Source organism: Hylobates moloch, unplaced genomic scaffold (genome assembly GCF_009828535.3).
Source record: "Hylobates moloch isolate HMO894 unplaced genomic scaffold, HMol_V3 SCAFFOLD_24, whole genome shotgun sequence".
NCBI lineage: Eukaryota > Metazoa > Chordata > Mammalia > Primates > Hylobatidae > Hylobates > Hylobates moloch.
Genome location: NW_026652299.1, coordinates 10,995,527 through 11,018,182, shown reverse-complemented (window position 1 = coordinate 11,018,182; position 22,656 = coordinate 10,995,527). Strand labels below are relative to the sequence as shown.

At 36.0% G+C, this 22,656-nt stretch overlaps 1 protein-coding gene across 2 annotated transcripts in view; it reads right to left on the bottom strand.

Moving 5' to 3' along the window:
* Positions 1-22,656, bottom strand: part of LRP1B (LDL receptor related protein 1B) — a 1,938,417-nt gene that overhangs the window by 559,597 nt on the left and 1,356,164 nt on the right. For both annotated transcript variants that reach the window (XM_058434432.1, XM_032145942.2), the window contains exon 33: positions 3,767-3,907. In XM_058434432.1, the coding sequence (XP_058290415.1) occupies positions 3,767-3,907 (141 nt within the window). The remainder of the gene's footprint in view (positions 1-3,766; positions 3,908-22,656) is intronic.

The window sequence follows — 22,656 nt, the reverse complement described above, 5'->3', positions numbered from 1 at the left end:
TTTTTTTTTTTTTTTTTTTTTTTTTTGAGACAGTCTCACTCTGTTGCCCATGCTGAAGTGCAGTGGTGCAATCTCGGCTCATCGCAACCTCCACTTCCTGGGTTCAAGCAATTCTCCTGCCTCAGCCTCCCGAGTAGCTGGGATTACAGGTGCCCACCACCATGCCCGGCTAATTTTTGTATTTTTAGGGGAGACAGGATTTCACCATGTTGGCAAGTCTAGTCTTGAAGCCCTGACATCCAGTGATCCACCCACCTCGGCCTCCTGAAGTGCTGGGATTACAGGCATGAGTCACCACCCCCAGCCTAGATTTATAATAATTATATACTGACAATCTACATATTTCATTTTGTAGAAAGCATGGATATATTGATGTAATGCCAATCTTTTAGAGAGATGTATTTAGATGCAGATGTATTTCAACTACCAAGTCTGAAAGGCTGGGGAGAGATTGGCAGATTATACTTAACTGTAAAGCTTGAAAGAACAACATTTGGAGAGAAAGAGAAATAAGGGAATTGAAGAGGCTAGGCACGGTGACTCATACCTGTAATCTCAGCACTTTGGGAGGTCAAGGCGGGCAGATCTGTTGAGGTCAGGAGTTCTGAGACAAGACTGTCTCGAAACCCCATCTCTACTAAAAAAGCAAAAATTAGCTGGGCGTGGTGGCTACACCTGTAATACCAGCTACTCAGGAGGCTGAGGCATGAGAATCGTTGCACCCTGGAGGCAGAGGTTGCAGAGATTATACCACTGCACTGCAGCCCGGGTAACAGAGTGAGACTGTCTCAAAGAAAAAGAAAAAAGAACAAGAAGTAAAGAGAAATAGGTTAGGAAAAACAATGAACTTGTAAAAATAAGAGAATGTGGCCAGGGGCGCGGTGGCTCGCACCTGTAATCCCAACATTTTGAGAGACTGAGGCGGGCAGATCACCTGGGGTCAGGAGTTCCAGACCAGCCTGGCCAACATGGTGAAAACCCGTCTCTGCTAAAAAATCCAAAAACAATTAGCCAGGCATGGTAGTGGGTGCCTGTAATCCCAGCTACTTGGGGGACTGAGACAGGACAATTGCTTGAACCCAGGAGACGAAAGTTGCAGTGAGCTGACATAGTGCCACTGCACTCCAGCCTGGGTGACAGAGTGAGACTCCATCTCAAAAAATAGATAAATAAATAAGAGAATGTGAGGGATTATATAGCCTTGATAATAGCAAAGATACATGGAAAAAAAGGACCTTCTGGGTCTGGGGCTGTACATTTTTAATATAATTGCAAAAATAGCCACGTGTATTATATATAATATTTCAGATAAATATTCAGATATATAGAGAGAACTACATTTTTGATAAACAATAAAATTAATATATTTCAACAATTAATGTTAAACACTAACCATATACATTTCATATATCCTTTGTTTAGTCTCTAAGAAGAAATTAATAGTGAAGGAGAGAAAAAGTAAAAAATAATGAATTCTTATTTACAATAAGGTTCTTTTTCTGTTACATATAAAGTAGAAAATATAGTAAAATTAAAAAGTAATAATTTATGTAACAAATTTATGTTTTATGTTTAAATTTATGTTATCTATCAAATTATAAATACTAGCTTGGCTTAATAATTTATAATGATATTGATGTTGAAACCTCATGCCCCAAATCTCTAGTGGAGCTAGAAAGTCCACTTGACTAACAAGAATTCTCAACTCTCCAGTGATCTTTGTCAAAAATGATATATTAAATCACTAATTGTACTTTGAAATCCAAATAGGTAGTAATGTTAACACCTTAAAGAGTCCTAAATTGGTCATATTTCATACTAATGAAGCTTTTACACTACCTGCAGTAATTCTGTTAATGGGATTGTCTTTAATACAGATGCTTTTATCAGCATATTCTAGTAAAAATGGTATTTTCATTGCTTAAATTTTAAGTTTAGTCATATTAAACCATTGATTTCTAAATGCTAGAGGTCCTTGTTCATTTGGCAATACTTTCACAGAGCATAGAACACCCAATTATACCTATAGAATCAAATCTTTAAAAGATGAGGAAAATCTCATTAACAGGAGTAAAATGCACCGAGCATCATATACTAAATGTTTCCCCTAAAAACTTCATTCGAATTACATCTAGAAAATTTGACATGTTAATTTACAGCTTAAAACAAAGCATATGCTTGTTCACAGTTTGGAAAAGTGGGTAAATATTTTTTAAATGCTTTGTTTGGAAATTCTCTCTCTCTTGCACACCTTCCCTCTCTCTCTCATTATTTTCTAATGTTATGTTTTCAGATACAATCTCATATGTACGCGTTATTCACTAAGATTTATAATAGTACTGTGAGCTTTTACACATAATTATATTCTATGGAAATCTGAGAAAATGTTTCAATGTTTTATTTACTGAGTACCAGTATTTTATTCTCAATTACATAATCTATTTCCCATGACTTGAATGTCAGTACAATTATTTTGATACAGAAAAAGTTTCACTACTGAATTGCTAGTGAAAAATATCCTTATTATTGTGGACATGACTCAAAAAATTCAGAGAACAAATAGATAACCATTTGGGTATTATGTACATTCTCAGGTCATACATTCTCAGGTATATGTATGTATATACATTCTCTTGGGGGCACATACATTCTGTATATGTGAATCTACAAACATTCATAAATTCTCAACAATGAAAGGAACCCAATAAATACTTCAGATAAATGTTTACAGCAATTTTTTCTTCCAAAGTGATTAATTTTGTATGAATAAGTAATATGTTTTCTTCTGCTTGGGGCAAGTAAAGATTCCAAACCAATGTGACCCATTCTCTGTACAGGGAAAGCAAATCCTAATCCGATCTCCATTTTATCTCCTGATGTGCAGGCAGCGCTCTCAATTGGTATGTTCAATACATTCTGCTTGCTTGATGGTCATTACCTATCTGCAGAAATAGCAATCCCCTTGGTTTTCTATTATTCCCCCTACTCTTCTCTGTTTTACTCTACATACCTCAAATCCTTCAGATGAAAATCCCTATCTTAGTGTTCAAAATCATTCTGGAAAACTTTTCCTAAGAAAAGTATGTGAAGCTAAGGATTTTCATGGAAGAGACTAATGTATGAAAGTGCAGTACTTTTTTTTTTTTTTTTTTTTTTTTTTTAGAAAGAGAATTCTGCCAATGTCATGGATTATGAAGCAAAAAGTAAGAAAGGACCAGCAGATGTGGGGCTGTACTGGCTGCCATCTCTAACCCAATTGCCATTTGGGCAGTGTGACGAGTCTACCTATGTAAACCATCTGTTATTTCTCACTCCATTTCGCTGCACACAATTTGGACAACCAAAAACAAAAACGCAAAATGCTCACAGCCAAACAACATAGTGCTTCGGATATGGAATTCTTTTGTTGATGCAGTTCATTTGAAGTCCCGTAGTTCATTCAGATTCTGGGCTTAACTATGCATTGTATCTATTTTGCCAGGATATATTTTCTTATTCTTGTAATTTTTTAGTCAAGAACAGGATAAGACCTCTTTGAAGACCTGACAAATTAAGGCTCCTAAGGCAGGTTTGCTAATGCTTTCAAAGCTCATTCGGCACCTATGGTAAAGGTATTTCTCCTACAGTAGTAAGCAACGTTTTCCTTTTTTCTCTGTTTTTATTAGAAGCAAGAATAGAAACCTTCTATTGTTGAATTGAGGAGCTAGTATAAAAAAGAGCACATTATGTATTCAAAACCTGGCACAAATTCATTAGTGTGACTTACCTTGCTGTGCTTCTTTATCATATACTTTCATATGAACTACCCCAGAAGTCTTATTCCGTAGGATGGTGGGGTTTCTTCCGTCTCTTTTGCTGCAGGTTCCCAGCTGAGCTAAGTTTTGGTCTGCCCACCACAGTTTCTTATCTAGAAAAAGGAAAGATATTTTTTAAAGGAAAGTATAATTGTCTTATTAAATAATAATAAATACTTACTAAACTATAATACTCTGATTTCTTTTGTTATATTTCCAAACTCTGTTTCTAAGGGAAACAGTAAAATCACTGTTACATTTAAAAATGCAGCTCGTAGTGACATTTTATTGTTCAAACTTTCCTCCACCTCTACAGTTAGATTCTTCAATTCAACTTTTCTTTTTCTTAGAAAAGAATATATAATATTCTTATATTTTACATAATATGTAAGCATATGGATGTAAACAAAAGCATATTTCACATTAATATAAAATCAGCTTTTATTATTTACATACTTAAACATAATCACGTAGTTTTGTACTATATGCATTTGTAAATAAATGGCAAAATCTAACAAAATACCTAAACAACAATTATTAAATATACATTGTTCTCCAACTTTCTATTTGTTAAAAGTGTGTAAGCTTTTGATCATGTGTGCTCTCCGTTACTGGTCTCGTCATGATTGTTAACCTTCTCTATTTCTTCTAGTGACCCTTTCTCCAAAATTGTATTAATTTATACTGGTACAACCTATTGAGTGCTCATTTGATATGAGAGACTCTACAGTGTGCCACAGATAAAAAAAATAGAGATCTCCCCCTCATATTGTATTATTTCAAATTGTGAAAGCAAAACTGTAAGGAAACAATTATCATTCCATTTTATAAATAATCTGAGGCTCTATGAAGATTAAGTAACCTAATCAAATTTACATATTTGGTCTCCCTATCTGCAAAACTTGTGTTCTTTCCAAGACTCCATGAGAGCATTAAAAACATTTAAGGCAATGCAGTAATTTAAAATAAAGTCATAATGTAAAAGGATTTGAATGATTTAGACTTATCAAGAAGAATAGAATTAATGGCCACAAATTGAGACCACAAATCAATTTCTACCTAGAAGTTAAAATAAGGTTATTTAACTCTATTTGGGCAATTAAATAAAGATATTTTTATATGTAATGCCATCTCCATCTCCTTAGCTCTTTGCCTCTAGTTCACAGAGGGCTGACAGCTGATAAAAAGTCTCAAATAAGTAGCCACAGCCCTTTTCTAAGATACTCAGTGAAGAGGTTTTGAATATTAAAGCTGGTGCCATGCAACACAGTTCTCTTCATTCTGGCATTCATGGGAATCAAATCCTGACCCCCAAGTCCCTCCTGAAACTAAACCTACAAGTCACAGTGTTGAATGCCTTGCAGAACTCCCCTCAAGGAAGATACCAAGTGAAAAGACTTCTACTCTCATAAAGGTAAAAGACATCCATAAAAGATACACAGTCCTTCTTTGTTAAACATCACAGGAAATCAAGGATCTCCAGCTCAGGGAAATTGTAGCACAATGAAAAATAAACACTAAGATAAACATAGGTGCACAAATAATAATTTAGAAAAAATCTTTTTAATTTTTTAAAATTATCTAATATCTAATTAACATACTCAAGAGACTCTAGTACATAGGCCACTCAAGAAAATAAAAGATGCTGTGAAAAATGAATTACAAAAGAAGAGTCTTTAGAGATTAAAAAATCTACTAAAAATTATTTTTCAATAGAATCATCAGAAAATATGGTAGAGGCAACCTTCCATAATATAGAGAAAAAAGACCAAAGAAACCTCAGAAATGGTAGAAAAAAGATAAAAAAAAAAGTTAGTAGAATATTTGTTTTGAAAGCCCAGTAGCATTAAACTGTACTAGGAATCACTGAATTCACTACTGCCATGCACTCACAGGGGGAAAAAAATGCCAGTTTTACTTAAAAATTACCTTAATTGATCAAAAAAAAGTATTAATTTTATTAAAGCTAGGACATGACATTTTAATATTGTGTCCCAAAATGAAAAGTGCATAAGGTCCTTCTGCTGCATACCAGCATACAATTGCCTAGAGGGAATGTCTTATGAGATTGCTTGAACTGCAAAAAGAATTAGCTACTTTTTTCATAGAACATCATTTTATCTTTGAAGAATGACTGACAGACTATGGCTATTCAGAGTTAAATATTTAAAAGATGTTTACTCAAAAATGAATGAAACATAAAAAACTGTCATATAAGAAAACTGAGATAATTTATTTTCAATGATAAAATTAAAGCTTTCAAATGAAGATTAGAGTTTTGGAAAACTTCTATCAATACCATAAGTTTGACAGCTTCCTAATACCTAAAAATTTTTCTAATGAGATTTCTGGCAATATTCATGAATGTATTTTTTTTTTGATATGGTATAATGAAATATGTCCACACTGGGAAGATATACATAACTGAAAGAAGCAATTGTTTTTCAAATGAACAACACAAGCTGAGCCAAAATCATGCACAGTAAATGATTAATTTGTAGTGAAAATTCGGCCAATAAATTATATATGAGAGGAAATAAAAATTTAATTATATGCTCTTTGCTATTCACCTTTAAGAAACTAACATTTGTTGAGTTTTGGTGTAGTTTTAAAAGAAGAATGTCCACAATCATCTGAAAAAGCTTTTAAAATAATCCTCTCTATTCTAATGACATATATATGAACCCACACAACATCTCCTGAATCAGGTATGAAAATTCAGCTATATTATATTAAGACATTCAGAAAATTTGCAAAATATAGACCATTGCCACTCTCGTAATTGTTTTAAGAAAATATAACTATTAACATTAAAAATATAACATATAAACATTAATGTTTATTTTGTAATGTTTAAGTGAATTTGTAATAAATATTTTTTAAATTTTATCAGGTTTAATATCTAATATTGTTATGTATAACCCACATCTAAAAAACTCTTAGGGATCTCAATAATTTTTAAGACTATAAAATGGTCCTGCAAACAAAAAGTTTGAGGATGACAGTTTCAAGTGATTCACCAGCAAAAAGAGTAAAAAAAATGAATATATGCATGTAACATTTCAGAACACTGTGCTTAAAAACAATCTTTGTTAAAAGTTTGGAGATAAGAAAAAGGTAAGTCACTTACAAAGGATTACCCAGTCCTTCTTTGCAAACTACCATGTTAGACTTCTCTTCACCATTGCTAGAAACTAGAAAGCAGTGAAGCAATGCCTGGGAAATTATTAGGGGAAATTACAATCTAGGTAGAACTCTATAGTAAACTATTAATTAAGTGTAAGAAGTGTGGCCGGGCATGGTGGCTCACGCCTGTAATCCCAGCCCTTTGGGGGGCCAAAGTGGGTGGATCACAAGGTCAGGAGTTTGAGACCAGCCTGACCAACATAGCGAAACCCCGTCTCTACTAAAAATACAGAAATTAGCCAGGCATGGTGATGTGCGCCTGTAATACTAGCTACTCAGGAGGCTGAGTCAGGAGAAACACTTGAACCCGGGAGTCAGAGGTTGCAGTGAGCCAAGATCGTGCCTCTGCACTCTAGCCCGGGTGACAGAGCGAGACTCTGTCTCAAAAAAAAAAGTGTGTGTGTGTGTGTGTGCGCGCGCGCGTGTGTGTGTGTGTCTGTCTCTCTCTCTGTGTGTGTGCGTGTGTGTGTGTGTGTCTGTCTCTCTCTCTCTGTGTGTGTGTGTGTGTAGCAGTGCAGAGGGGAGATATATATCATAAATTTACCTCCCATGAACTCTTTCTTAAACAGAAACTGAAAGTTAAGCTGGAACAAAACGAGAAAATAAGTCAAGATAATGAGAAGGAATCTAAAAAACAGGAAACTGAACAAAGCCAGATGGCAAAGGAAAGCCCCAGAATAAATGCTATGAGGCAAGCATAAAAAGCTCTCTATATTGGATCATGAGAATAGAAGACTCTGGGAGTAAGAACTCCAGGAAAAGAGAAAGAAAAAAAGGAAGGAAGAAGAAAAAAATAAATGAAAAAAGAAAGTAAGGGAGGAAGGAAGGAAAGAAAATGGTACAACTACAACTAATAACAGACAGCTATAAGAGATTTGTCCCTAAGAAGCTGGAGTAGGGACAGAAAGATTAGAGTAGGAGACGTTGCTATTGATAATTGATGAGTCTCTTCTGTATCATTTGTTCTGTTATTATGTGTTTATTACTTCAGAAATAAAATTTATAAAAATATTAAAGCATAAATTATGGGCAAAATCAAAAATTAACAAGAGGAATTTACCTGAAGTGTAGAATTGAGGGCCTACTGGGCTGGCTGGCTAAAGAAAAAGGCCATTGTTAAAGTCCAAATCAAAGTGTGTTCCATTTCTGTCTCCTAGGCCAAAGCCCCTCACCATGGGGACGTGGGTGATTGAGTGAGGCTAAGACTATATAACACTGGAGCATAGGGGTGTTTTTATTTGGACCACCCCTAACTGAATGTGCCACTCAGGAAATGAAGATGTTCCCTCCTGACTCACCCTCTCGGACCCGATGGGTCTTGAGCAGAAACTACACACATTAAAGCTAAGGAGAGCCATGGAGGTAGATGATTCTCCAAGACGCATCTCTCTGCAAATTCTCACATTTCAGTCAGCTAAGTAATTTATTGTGGGCCTGGGTTACATTCATTTAAAACTGAACATTTGAACACATCTCTACGGCAAGATAATAAAAAAAATTTGTGTCCATAAGTTCTCCTTGTTCAATTCCCACCTATGAGTGAGAACATGCGGTGTTTGGTTTTTTGTCCTTGCGATAGTTTACTGAGAATGATGTTTTCCAGTTTCATCCATGTCCCTACAAAGGACATGAACTCATCATTTTTTATGGCTGCATAGTATTCCATGGTGTATATGTGCCACATTTTCTTGGAAGGGGAACATCACACTCCGGGGACTGTTGTGGGGTGGGGGGAGTGGGGAGGGACAGCATTAGGAGATATACCTAATGCTAAATGACGAATTAATGGGTGCAGCAAAACGACATGGCACATGGATACATATGTAACAAACCTGCACATTGTGCACATGTACCCTAAAACCTAAAGTATAATAATAAAAAATAAAAAAAGAAGTACAAAAAAATAAATAAATAAAAATAAAAAAATTTGTTTCTGATTGCATTATTTTTATTGCTACAGGAGACTAGAAACAAAACTTAGAAAAAAATCTTTCTTCCTTGACCACTAGAAGGCAGCCAAACTGTGGCAGACACTGTGGTTGTTTACCCTACCTTTTGGCAATGGAGAAAACTAATTTCCACAGGCAACATGTAAAATGCCAGACTCACCCTTTGGTGGCTCCTTAGGCAGTAGAGATGTCTATGAAACCCAGTTCTGGATCATAGTTTTAAGTGGGTAGGGCTTCTAAGAGTAGCACAAAACCACACTCTGTTCACACATAAAGTTTCCGAGTGTGATCAATTTGTTTCTGACGGCATGGTACAGGGTCAGTAAATAAATGGGAAAAGGAACAGACTACAAAGAACCACGGCCATGAAGACCATGACCAAAGAAGCTTGTGCTCATCAGGGACCATTAGGACTCAGACAACAGGCATCTCAAGAATGACCAGTGTGAATTTAAGACCCCAATTGTCCTGGAAAAATTATTCTAGGTTGTTGCAGTCATCTAAGAACTTATTTTTCATCGTGCATAATTCTTGCTAAAGATTCTTCAAAGCCTCCTCATTATATACAGCTTCAAATTTTAAATTCTCTATCAGATCTTTAAAGCCCTACAAATCAAATTTATTCCACCTACCGAGACTCCTTTCCAATTCCAGTCTTATCATCTTACGATACTAATCCATTTATTCAATTAATAGTGAGCATCTATTATTTGTAAAGTATGATTCCAGATGATGGAAAAATGATAGGAGACAAGAGTAGTAAGATCTCTGCCATTATAGACCTAATATTCTAGTAAATCTACTTCACGGTTAGCGGCTAAATTGTAACTCCCACCCAAAATTCATGTGCTAAATTCTTAAGTTCCAGTACTTCAGACTGAGACTGTATTTAGAGAGAGAGTCTTTAAAGAGGTATTTAATAATTAAGTCTAAATAACCAAATAGAAAAGAAGTAAGTGAAGACTGCTATTAGTGCTATGAAGAAAATAGTCACAGTTCAATTCTTATTTATGATGGTTTCCATACATGTGTCTTCACATAACCCACTATATTCACCTTTCAGTGTACAAGTATAAACACATCCTCAGTGAAGTATTTCAGACTAGCACAGCCCACACTGATACTTCTTTCTCCCTCATTCTAAGGCTCCTCTACAGACAGAATTACATGATTTTGTATTTAATGGTTGCTTTTCCTTATCGTTTCATTGGTACTAATTTTGACTCCTTATCCAGAGATGAAAGCTCTTGAGAGCAAGCATCCTGTCTTATAATTCTTTATATTCTTCACAATGTTTTGCATTCTTTTGAACTTTGTTTTTGAACTGCATAATTATTACTTGGAATCACATTTGTTCATCTCACATTTTTTGTTGTTGTTTCACACTGTTATTGACATGAAGATGTTAGAATCTTCGGAAATTATGGAAATTCAAACACTGCTTGCTTAAGCTGTACATAATAAGCAGGGAGCTAATATAGGGTAGGGGGTAAGCTGTGTTTAAGTAATAATGAGTAAATCTACTTCACGGTTAGCGGCTAAATTGTAACTCCCACCCAAAATTCATGTGCTAAATTCTTAAGTTCCAGTACTTCAGACTGAGACTGTATTTAGAGAGAGAGTCTTTAAAGAGATATTTAATAATTAAGTCTAAACGAGGCCCCATTAGGATGGACCTTAATCCAGTGTGACTGGTTTTCCTATAGGAAAAGGACATTGGGACACAGATACGCACTGAGGAAAGGCCATGTGGAACCACAGGGAGAAGACAGTCATCTACAAGGAAGGAGAGTGACCTTAGAAGAATCCAGACCTGCCAACACCTTGATCTCAGACCTCTCGCCTCCAGAACTACTAGAAAATCAACTTCTCTCAAGCCATCCAGTCTGTGGGACTTTGTTATGGCAGCCCTAGCAAAATAATACATTCACTAACAGAGATATTAAAGGAATTAATGGATTATTTTAATATTCATATGTTAAATATGTTAATACTGATAATTAACATAAATATAAATTGATCCTACCGTACAGTCTCCAAAATCTTCTCCAAAAGAGAGAGAGAGAAAGAAGGAAAATAATATTTACCAAGCACTAAGTTCCAGGCCCTTTGCAGGTCTCTAAATTCAGTAAATACAATTGTCTTATTTCATTGTCATAAAAGCGATATGATGTGTTAACACACACACTGTTAAAAATAAGCAAATGGAAAAGCGAAAGGTGGCCTTCCTGAAGGTCACACAGCGGGAGTGTGGCATTAACTCCCAGTCAGCACTACTTGAATTTCAATGCTTTTTCCACTACACTGCCCTATTCGTAAAATAGTCTCCCATTGGACCTAATAACACTATACTACTCAGTGCAAGCATAACTTGATTAATATAAATTGAATTAAAGCTTCAATCCAAATTAAAGGCAGTGGCAATACATATTTCAATTATATTTTGGAATTATAATTATTAAATTTTTTATAATGCTTTACCTCTTAAGATGTATCATTAAAATTAATAACTTATTTTTGAAATATTCAGAATATGTATTTTTACTGCCCTATGCCAGAGTTGTTGAGATCCATGACTTAAAATTAGATTTTTCTAAAAAATCAGCCCCTCATGTTTAAAATAGAAAATATACCCAGTTACATTTGAATTCCAGATAATGAAGAGTAGTTTATTAGGATATACAAAAAAAAGTCTTGTTACTTATTTGGAATTAAATTTTAACTGGGTGTCTTGTATTTTATCTGACCAATTTTATCTCTTCTCTCTCCTGGCAAACCAAAATTTATAAGAAAACAATAAAAAATTCATAAAGCTACACAGACGAAGAATAGGAGAGAAGACCATGGCAATAAAAAACAGAAGTGGATTGAAAGTAGATAATAACTGCTCATGAGTTAATAGATAAAATGAAAGTCTAGACCTGCAATAGGAGGAGGTCAGATGCAAGTTAATTTGTACTGCAGAAGCTCAGACTAGATTAGAAATTGTGGACCTTAAAATGTCTGAAAATAGGGAGATAGATGCAATTGAAAATAGGAGGATTGCTTTATTCTATTAAAAAAGTGGTTAGAACCCAGTGTACACTGCCAAGGGAGTGCCTTTCCTCAAGCCTGGTGAAAGATTAGAAATTCACCCAGAAGGATTACCGAGGACACTGAGAAGAAGGATTAAGTGATAATCTACATTAGAAGTTCTCGAATTTCAGCATGAATTAGAATTACCTGGAGAGCTACTTAAACCATAGATTGTTGGGCCCCACCCCAGACTGTATGACCCAGTAGTTCAAGGGTGGGGCCCAACAATTTGAATTTATGAAAAGTTCTCAGGTGATATAGATGTGCTGATGCTGCTGGCCCAGTGGGTCTTCACCTGAGACAAACATTAGGATCACCTGGAAGACTTTTTTAAAAATGTCTGGGTGCCACCCCTAGAGATTGTCACTGAATTGTTTTGGCCTATGTCATGAACATGAGACTTTTTCAAATTTCCCACCATAATGTTCAAACAGTGTTAAGAACCACAGACCTAACTGCTAAATTAGAACTCAGTCCCCTACCCTGAATTTTGGGGAGGCTGACATCCAGGTTTCTATGCCCCATGTGAGATATTAAAAGGTTTCCCTATTGGGGGAAACTGTCTAGACCAATGCTCCGAAGAAAGAGGTAATTGGAGGATTCTGCCTACACACACACACACACACACACACACACAAAAGGCTCAGTGCAGCTATTTTTAAAGATGTTTATCATTACATAAGTTCTCCTGCTCGAACTCAGAATTTCTGATAATCTTTAGAAAGATGAAGACACAGCCCAGAAACACCAGATAATTAAAGAATGACTACACCATGAGCAAGAAATCAAATTAAATAAACAGAAAAAAAAACTCAGAAGAAACAGAAGCAGCAGCAAAAATAGAAAACAATACAGAATAAAATGAAAACAAATAAATATCCTCGGAGAGATTATAGAAATGATATACATGAAGCTAGAGGAGGGTATAATGAAGAAAAGTTTTAAAAAAACAACAACATTTGAACTGAGAAATTAAAAGGAGTGTAGCTGAATTTAAAATGTTGATAGAAAGTTTAAAGTTGAAAAATCCTCAAGGAAATTTTTTTTAAGGAAAGAAATAAACAGAAAATGAAAGTTCACCCTCTAAGTTATATGACCTTAAGAGATAATTGTAAAACAAATAAAAGAAACATTTAAAAAATAATCTGAGATTTTTTTCAGAACTGAAGGACATCAGTTTTTAGATTGAAACTGCCAAATAAGTTCCCAGCAAAACAGACACATGTCGTCATGAAATGCCAGAATAAAGGGGAAAAAAAAGATTCTACAAGTTTCTAGAGTGAAAGAGTTATGATCAAAAGACATAATAGTATAATAGCATTGGACTTCTCAACTGCAACTTATTATTGAGAAGACAAGAATGTCTGAAAAGATTTGATACCAATTAATTTCCAATCTGGATTTCCATACCCAATTAATAAAATGTAAACATAAAAGACAGCATTGTCTTGACAAATCTGCTTCACAAGCACCTTTCTCAGAAAGCTGCTGGAAGCTGCACTTCACTAAATCAAAGGAGTAAACTGGAAAAGAGTATATGATATATAGGAAATTGAGAGAGAGGCAAAAGAGAACCTTCGAGCGTGACCATGATTGCAGACCCAGGCAGGACAGCAGCAAATCTAGAGAGCAAGCTGGCATTTGGAAGCAAGAAATCAGAGAACTTCAAGAAAAATACAAGTTGAGGGGACAGCCATATCTTGAGATTCCATTGTATCAAGTCAAATAATATCTACAACTTTTAAAAAATCAACATATTTTTTAGAATATCAAAATCAATATCACCAATATCAAAAGACACCCTAGGAATTTGGGAAGGGTGGCGAGTATTCTCACTTGCGACTTCACTAACTACCCCCTATATCACCCCAACAGCTCCCAAATCTCAATGTTATCCCTAAACATCCTCCTGATGTATTTAACTGTATAGTAGGTATTTCTATGTAAATACAAAAAAGTCACCTTAACTTTAAATTACCAAAATAAAATTTATTTTTCCCAATTATGAGTCTTTCCCAGGAGACTTTTCTCAGCGAATGGTGCTCACTCAGTCATTAGAGGCGAGGCCAGACAGTCACTGCTTTTTCCCTCCTCACCTCCATTGCTTCTCCTAGACCCCCATCTAAACTGCCCCCTTAACTATTTGTCCTCATTGTCTCAGGAAAACTTTACTTCCACATCTTCCCCACAGAAACTGCTTAGCTCAGGGTCTCATCACTTCTCATTCTCCTGACTGCCATTGCTGAGGGAACACTGGAGTGATCATTCTAAAATGCAAATATGAGCATGTCCCTCTGCTGCTTAAAACTCTCCAGTGGCTTCCCCCTGCCAAAGGCATGGCACAAAGGCCATCCAAGATTAGATGCCTGCTTAATTTTCCATCTCTGGATCTGTGACTGCCCAAAGTGCTCTGTGTTCCAGGAATATTGAATTGCAGTCAACTTTCAATTTTCCAGGGATAGATTAACCATGTTATGGCAAAACATGGAAGAAAATAACCAAAAGGCAGCGTGTTTGTAAGGGAAAATAATTAAAACTATTGTGAATGAGAGAAATATCTACACGTCAGAGTGAATTTATTACTTATAATTATGTAGGAGTCATTACATTTTTACACTGTACCTACTGCAATTCAGGAACGCCCCTCCACCTGTACAATCAGAGGTGGATGTGTTTGCTTACAGAGGTCTGTTAGTCTATTAGCTTCTCTTCCATGTGGGAGCAGCTCTCTGCAGTTTGTCTCAAGCTCTGTGCAAAAATCTTTCTTGTGGCAGTGACAGAATAGAAGTCTCTTTTCTATGCCTTTTCCCAAGATGTTTTTTTTCTTAAGCAGAGAATTTGGAGGACAATGAAGGTAAGATGGAGAGCATTGAAGAACAAAGCCCAGAATTTGCTTTCAAGCCTTTGTGACCTTGAACTGACAGATATGGCCCTAAACTCTTCCCATTCATTGTTATATTGAGAGACTTGCCTCATGGAGAGCTGAAGGGGCAGTCTAGGGTTACACAGAGAAAAACTGGGAGAATGGCAGGTAATTTAATTTCCAAGCTGATGGCTTGACTGTTGCCAGCGAACTAGTATTTGTGCAATGTGAAGGGGAGAATGACAGTGAGAGCGAGGAGTTAGCTGACAAAAACAAGGCAGCTCTGAATGACTGCTTGCTGGGATATTTAGAAAATAAAATGTCGAGTTCATTCAATGAAAACCGATGTTACCTAAAATTATTTTCATTCGAAAAAGGAAGAAGAGGAAGAATAGGATGGTGAAGAAGAATGAAAGAACTACTCAGCTAACAGAGCAAACGATTTAAACATTTTAATTTAATGCATTTGTATTAAATATCCATCTTAAATCACAAATTGGGATTAGGTGGGTCTGAACCACATTTTATCTGTGCTCGCCTCCTATTTTCCACTATCCAGGTAATGGGTTAATATAGAGTTGATAGTATTTCTAGTTTCCAAAAGGATAAATCCCAAACATCTCTGTGCCATTTTGTGCTGGCCTCAATTTACTTCTTCCATCTGGAATCTTTCCCTCCACTGCTATCTCCTCCCCTCACTTCTACTCGCATTATCTGAATAATGGACACATATTTCCAGATTCAGCTCAAATGGTATCTTTATTTGGAAAATTTACTAGTCCCCAAGAGGTAGAAGGATTCACCTGATCCCTTATGGGTTTGTGGTCTGTGTATAATTATATCATAGCATTCATAGTCTTACAGGACTTTATTTATTTACATGCCTATCTTCTTGTTTAAAACATAAGATTTTTTTTTTTTTTTTGAGACAGGTTCTCATTCTGTCATTCAGGCCAGAATGAAGTAGTCCAATCAGGGCTCACTGTAGCCTCCACCTCCTGAGATCAAGCAATCCTCCTAGCTCAGCCTCCTGAATAGCAAGGACTACAGGCATGCACCACCATGCCCAGTTAATTTCTTTTTTATTTTTTTGTGGGGTCAGGGTCTCATTATATTGCCCAGGCTTGTTTTGAACTCCTGGCCTCAAGTGATCTTCCTGCCTTGGCCTCCCAAAAAGCTGCGATTACAAGTGTGGAGCCACCACACTTGACCTAAATCATAAGACTCTTCGGAGATATGCCTTTATTAATTCTTTTATCTTCCACTCATACTCCAAAATGAGGCACATGGGTGATTTTCAAGGTTGGTTGAAAGTTACATTAGGTAAGGTAATGCAGCTTGGAAGCACACAAATCTGGTATGATAACTGGCTGTGACACTTACTTTCTGGATGATCTTGAGTAAGTTACTTGGACTTTAATATTAGTCCCCTAACATGTAAAATGAGAAACATTCCACCATATTAATTTAATATGTAAATTATTTAGCCAAATGGCTCAAATGGTAAGGACAATAATTGGTAGCTATATGGAATAAACAAATGAATGAGTCAACAAAAAAAAAACTAAAACTTACATATGACTATACTGATTCTGCTACATAAATAACTCGGAAAAATATTTCCACCCACTGTCAATAAGAATGTGTGTGGAATTATTTATCAGTATCATGGATGGATTTGCACAACTTTTCTATAATTTTACACTACTTCTCTTGTGTCTAGGGACATACATTTTCATGGAGGCTGGTTGAGATTAATAGTGTAATTACTGTTGGTGGCAAAAAAATATATAAATTACCTATTGTAATCACTTGCAAAATCTCATGGCCGTCCTTGTAATGCAGTGGTCTCTAGTAAAATGATATTAGAGTAGGGGGCAATAAAATATTAGAACCTCTCTATTTGTATAACAACTGAGGTTAAGAATGTTAAAAATATTGCCGGGCACGGTGGCTCACGCTTGTAATCCCAGCACTTTGGGAGGCCGAGGCGGGCGGATCACGAGGTCAGGAGATCGAGACCACGGTGAAACCCCGTCTCTACCAAAAATACAAAAAATTAGCCGGGCGTGGTGGCGGGCGCCTGTAGTCCCAGCTACTCGGAGAGGCTGAGGCAGGAGAATGGCGTGAACCCGGGAGGCGGAGGTTGCAGTGAGCCGAGATCGTGCCACCCCACCCCGGGGGGGGAGAAAAAGCCCCCTCCCGTCTAAAAAAAAAAAAAAAAAAAAAAAGAATGTTAAAAATATTAATCTCTATTTGACATTTACATATGCTCGGTTTAGGAAAGTAATGAATTATTTCTCTCTTTGCTAAGAAGGCTCTGCTTAAGCAAAGTCTAAAGTGGGTTAGATTAGGTGATAACCCTCCCTGTTAAAGACTTTATTGCATCCCCACAAAATGTATATGTTGAAGCTCTATCCTCAATGTGACTGTATTTGGAGATCAAGTCTTAAAAGAGATAATTAAGTTGAATGAGGTCATATGGGTGGATCCTAATCCAACAGGAAAGATATCCTTCTAAGAACAAGAGACCATAGTGATGTACACACAGAAAAGACTGTGAGGACCCAACAAAAAGGTGCCCATCTGCCAGCCATGGACACCTCAGAAGAAACCAAACCTACTAACACCTTGATTTTGGATTTCTAAACCTCCAGAGCTGTGAAAAATAATGTCTATTGTTTAAGATACCCAGGCTGTGGTATTCTGTTATGGCAGCCCTAGGAGACTAATATACTCCCCCATATCCACTTATTTATTCAGGGCAGGATAAAGTACTGTAGAAAATATCAACAAGAGTCTGAGACATTTTTGAGGTCCAGTCTGAGAAGCAAAACAGGAGTTACTGAGAGAAAATTCACCCTACATTGAAGCAGGAGTGTGAATATTACTTTAACAATATATCCCAGTTACCTACCTCCAAATCACTTACCTGGGTCTTGGCGCCTTCCATTACCCCTGCTACCACACTAGTCCAAGCTATCATAGTCTCTCCCATGAACTCCTTAGTTGTCCTAAAGTTCTCAGCACACAATGCTGAGTACTCCTTTTAAAACCTAAACTAGATTCTATAACTCCTCTGTTTAACCCTTCAACTGGCCATGAAAGTGAAGTACTAAGGTTTTACTATAGTGGGTACGTTGTTCAGGACCTTTCTCCCTTGACCCTCCTCTTTTCTGAATGAAGCTCCTGTCACTCTAGCTACAGCAGCTGAGACATGCCAAGCACGATCTAGCTGTAAGGACTTTTTATTTGCTATTTTATCTGCTTGGTAAGCTCTTCCTTAAAAATTTTCACAAGGCTGATCTTTCTTGTCATCCAGGGCTATGCTCAAATAGCATCTTCTCAGAAAAAGCCTCTGGGAAGCTATCTTATTTTATTTCACACCCTTTTTCTCTATCTTACATTTTTGTATATATTTAAGCATTTACTATCTACCCCAACCAAATGCAACCTCCACGAAGGCGGGGATTAGAGTGGCCTTTTTCACCTCTATCTTCAGCTCCCTGCAAAGATATAACATAGATATATAATGATGAATTATCGCTTAATATTCTGGTGGAAATTCTGGTCCGGAAAAAATTGGGGCTAATACTGAATACACCCCATATTTAATCACTCTGGTGCCCAGGACATGCTTTGGGCAAAAACAGCTGTGTGTAAATGAGAGAGAGATAAATAATTGAAAGTTGACCACCTAGAATTATTATCTGCTAGAGCCTGGGCAGCTGTTTCATGGATTTTTCTCTTTAGTTTCATGTTGATATCCTTAAGTAAGTGTGACACTGGAAAACAGAACTTACTCACTTTTCCTCAAGTACCAATAGCGCTTTGAGCTGCTGACATTGAGTTTCAGCAGTAAACCCAGAGCAGACTTGTACTGCTCCTTCTGTGTCAGCCTTGGTAAATGGGAACATTTCTGAGGTTGGGTGCAAGCCTTCTACTAGATAGTGAGGCCTGTCTGGAAGAGGGAGCACCTGAAGGTCAGGGATTAAGATTTCCTTCAGGATGTAGCCTTGGTTTCCTCTTGGAGATTGTAAACAATGGGAAGATCAATTTTAAATCAACGTAAGTAAGCAATTTTAATCACCTTGCAAAATATCTGAGGCAAGTTACCGTAAGAAAAGATTGGGCCAAGGCAATGGCTCACACCTGTAATCCCAGAACTTTGGGAGGCCAAGGCAGGAGGACTTGAGCCCAGAAGTTTGAGAGCAGCCTAGGCAAAATAGCAAGACCCTGTCTCTACAAAAAAAAAAATTTTTTTAATTAGCTGGGCTTGGTCAGGCACAGTGGCTCATGCCTGTAATCCCAGCACTTTGGGAGGCCGAGGCGGGTGGATCCTGAGGTCAAGAGATCGAGACCATCCTGGCCAACATGGTGAAACCCTATCTCTACTAAAAATACAAAAATTAGCTGGGCATGGTGGTGCATGCCTGTAGTCCCAGTTACTCAGGAGGCTGAGGCAGGAGAATCGTTTGAACACAGGAAGCAGAGGTTGCAGTGAGCCGAGATTGCACCACTGCACTCCACCCTGGTGACAAATCGAGACTCCATGTAAAAAAAAAAAAAAAAAAAAAAAAAAAAAAAACAACAGCTGGGCTTGGTGGTGTACCCCTGTAATCTAAGCTACTCAGGAGACTGAGGCGGGAGAATCACCTGAGCCCAGGGTGTTGAGGTTGCAGTGAGCCATGATCTCACAACTGCACTCTAGCCTGGGTGACAGAGTGAGACCCTTTCTCTAAAAGAATTAAAAATTAAATTAAATTAAAAAGAAAAGAGAAGATTGGACTCAGCATTCTAGGCAGGTTGTGACTTGGAATCAAAGTAATGTGAATATTAATGAATATGTTATTTTGTCCTGATAGAATGGCAATCTCTGCACTCTCTGGTTACACTTCTTTAAATTCAACCAAGTGCTATGTCTATATTTTAGTAATTTTTTAATAACTTCTAGCCATTTCCAAAGGGGGCAGAAGGAGCCATAATAGACAATGAGTCAGTCAGAGGCAACTATTCAGAATTTTTTTACTGCTAAGTTTCTGAGAGCTGCCTTGTATCAGACTGCCTTGTATCAGACCTTCCGGGTCTCTCTCTATGAACATAGCCATTGAAGGGAATCAGGGTACGCCTCCCGAAATATGCCACTTTGGTAAAAGAATTATTTTGAGCTGAAGGCAATTGAGAATCGGCAAATGCAGGAAGAATTCTTTGCCTTCCTTTTTTCTACCTGAAAGTAGGGCGTAAATTTCCCTTTCTGAAGGTGGTATAAATTTCCCATGTGTAGGTGTTCTCTCTCCCATACCAGGAAAAGGAGAATGACTCATTCCCTGACAGTAGGCACTGAGATGAGTGTGCATAAACAAACTTTACTAAAATAACCCTTATCTTCCATTAATTCCCCCCATATATTTCCTACTCGCTTTCCCACAATGGTCATCCTTTGAAGCCCAAACCCCCTTTCCTTTGTTAAAATGGTATTTAAGCCACAAGTCTCACTACTTCTTTGATATTTCCTTCTTTTCTGTGAATTCTATACACATAAAATATTAATAAATATCGTATGCCTTTTCTCCTGTCAATCTATCCTTTGTTAGTTTAATTCATACGCCACCAGACATTGAACCTAAGAGGGTAGAGGAAAAGTTTTCCCTCCCTGACACCATTCTGTAATTTCCCATCTTAGATTCTGTTGACAATCCTGTTTTATCTTCGGGTCATACGTATTTTTATACAAGACACTTTTGCTCATTATTTGAGATAACCAGAATAAGACATTCTGCTCCTGGTAACTAAATTCCATACATAATCGTGCCCAGGAAATATTAACCTCAGTAGACCTTGTTCTAAATAAGTCTTTATTATTGTGTTCAGGTTTTGGTTTTCAGTTTTTGGAGGAATCTAAAAAATAAGAAACAGTCTTACAAGATGGCAGTCATGATGGAGAAGGTCCTGAAAATCATAACATTCTGAATTTAAAAAGAAAAAAATAAGGAAAAAGAACCAGATTTTCTCTAGATATTTCAAGTCTAACCAGGTATTTCAAGTGGAGAGAGAGTAAGGAGGAATAGTACTGCTTTCACTAAATGATAGAATATTTATAGTAACCCAGAGAACAAAAGAGTATTGATGTAAAGCCTTAAAAATGTGTAAAATATTTGACCTAGAAATGCTACATCTATCATTGTATCCAAGCTCTGAAAATAACTAGTTATATGAAAGGTAATTACAATATCTATAATTTCCAAAATAAAGGAAAATAAATGTGTACATATAGGTAATTATTTAAATAAAATATCTATAAGCATACAGTATAGTATTATGAAAACATTAAAATATTATAGAAACGTTCACTGACCTGAAAACCAACGATTATAACAAATTAAAAGTGAAAAGCAGTTTATGTATTTTTTAAATGACATAAATTTTAGCCATTTTAAGTAAGGCTTTAAACTTTTTTTTATTGTAGAATTATAATTCTACAATAAAAGTTTCTGATACCTGTAAATGTTAGTGTTTTGCCATTTTTTATAATTTACTACATTAGCATTAATGTTATATAACTTCAACTTTGATTTCGATTAATCTAAATCCTTTTACAGTGTGCTTCTTAAACAACTTTTTAAATATCAGATGAGAATATACGAACTAGCACTTTACTCTGGTTTGAGCACACTATATATTATTGCAATATTTTAAAAACTACTTCAAATGGCTGCTCTCATCTTAGATAATTTACTATTCTGTCCTTATTATTAAAATGTGAACACGTTGCTGTCACTACTACCCAACTCCTGACACTCCCAAATAAATAATACTGTAAAATTTACTGACTAGAAATATATGTGTGGGTGTAAATATAAATATATTACTAAGAAAAAGGTTAAAGTATGAATATTGTCACAAATGAATGATCTTTAGTGTTCTCATTTGCCATGTCCCTCTCTTTCACAAATAATTTGATATGATATATTCACTTAAAAATAAAAACACATAAAACCTCTACATTATAGCTTATTTCATGGGAAAAAGTTGCCTATTTCAATAATCATTTACCAAGATATTATGTCATAGCAACTCAGTACTTTAAATTGGACAGGAAACCTGCTAGCTAGGAGCATACTCTTCAATCAGAAAATGAAAATAAAAACGTAGTTTATAAAGTGAGTATCATCCTATAATCTTTTATTCTATAGTTTATTTCACCATGAATGTTATGTTTTACATGTAAATTATAAAATAAACAAAAACATACCTGGCCTTTTTTAAAAAACTCTGAAAGAACGTTATGTTATCACTTCATTGAACCCTTATGCTTATACCTGGAAATCTACTAGATGTGTTCTCAGTACATTAGAAATAAATCACAATATAATGCTTCTGAATAGGAAATATAATTCTGAATTTGCAGATACATACAGTCCTCATTATATTTGGAATTTAAAGATAAATAGTCATCTTAATGATTTAAAAACTGTTTTAAAGATAGGGCAGTGAATTATTTGGAAGTATCATTTTGGTTACACGGATAATCACAATATATATAATTTCCAAGAAAAGGAAAATAATTTAAATGTGAATACATAGGTAATTACTTAGCTAAAATATCAGACAGGCATACAGTGAAATACACCAATTATTCTTTAACTTTCACTAGCTCTCTCATAAACAGAATTCTTCATAAAACATCTTGATGGTAAAATAAAATATGAGAAAAAAATATGAAATGCCAATATTTAATTTGCATAGAAATGACTTGGAGGCATATTAGCTATTTCAAAAAAAAAAAAAA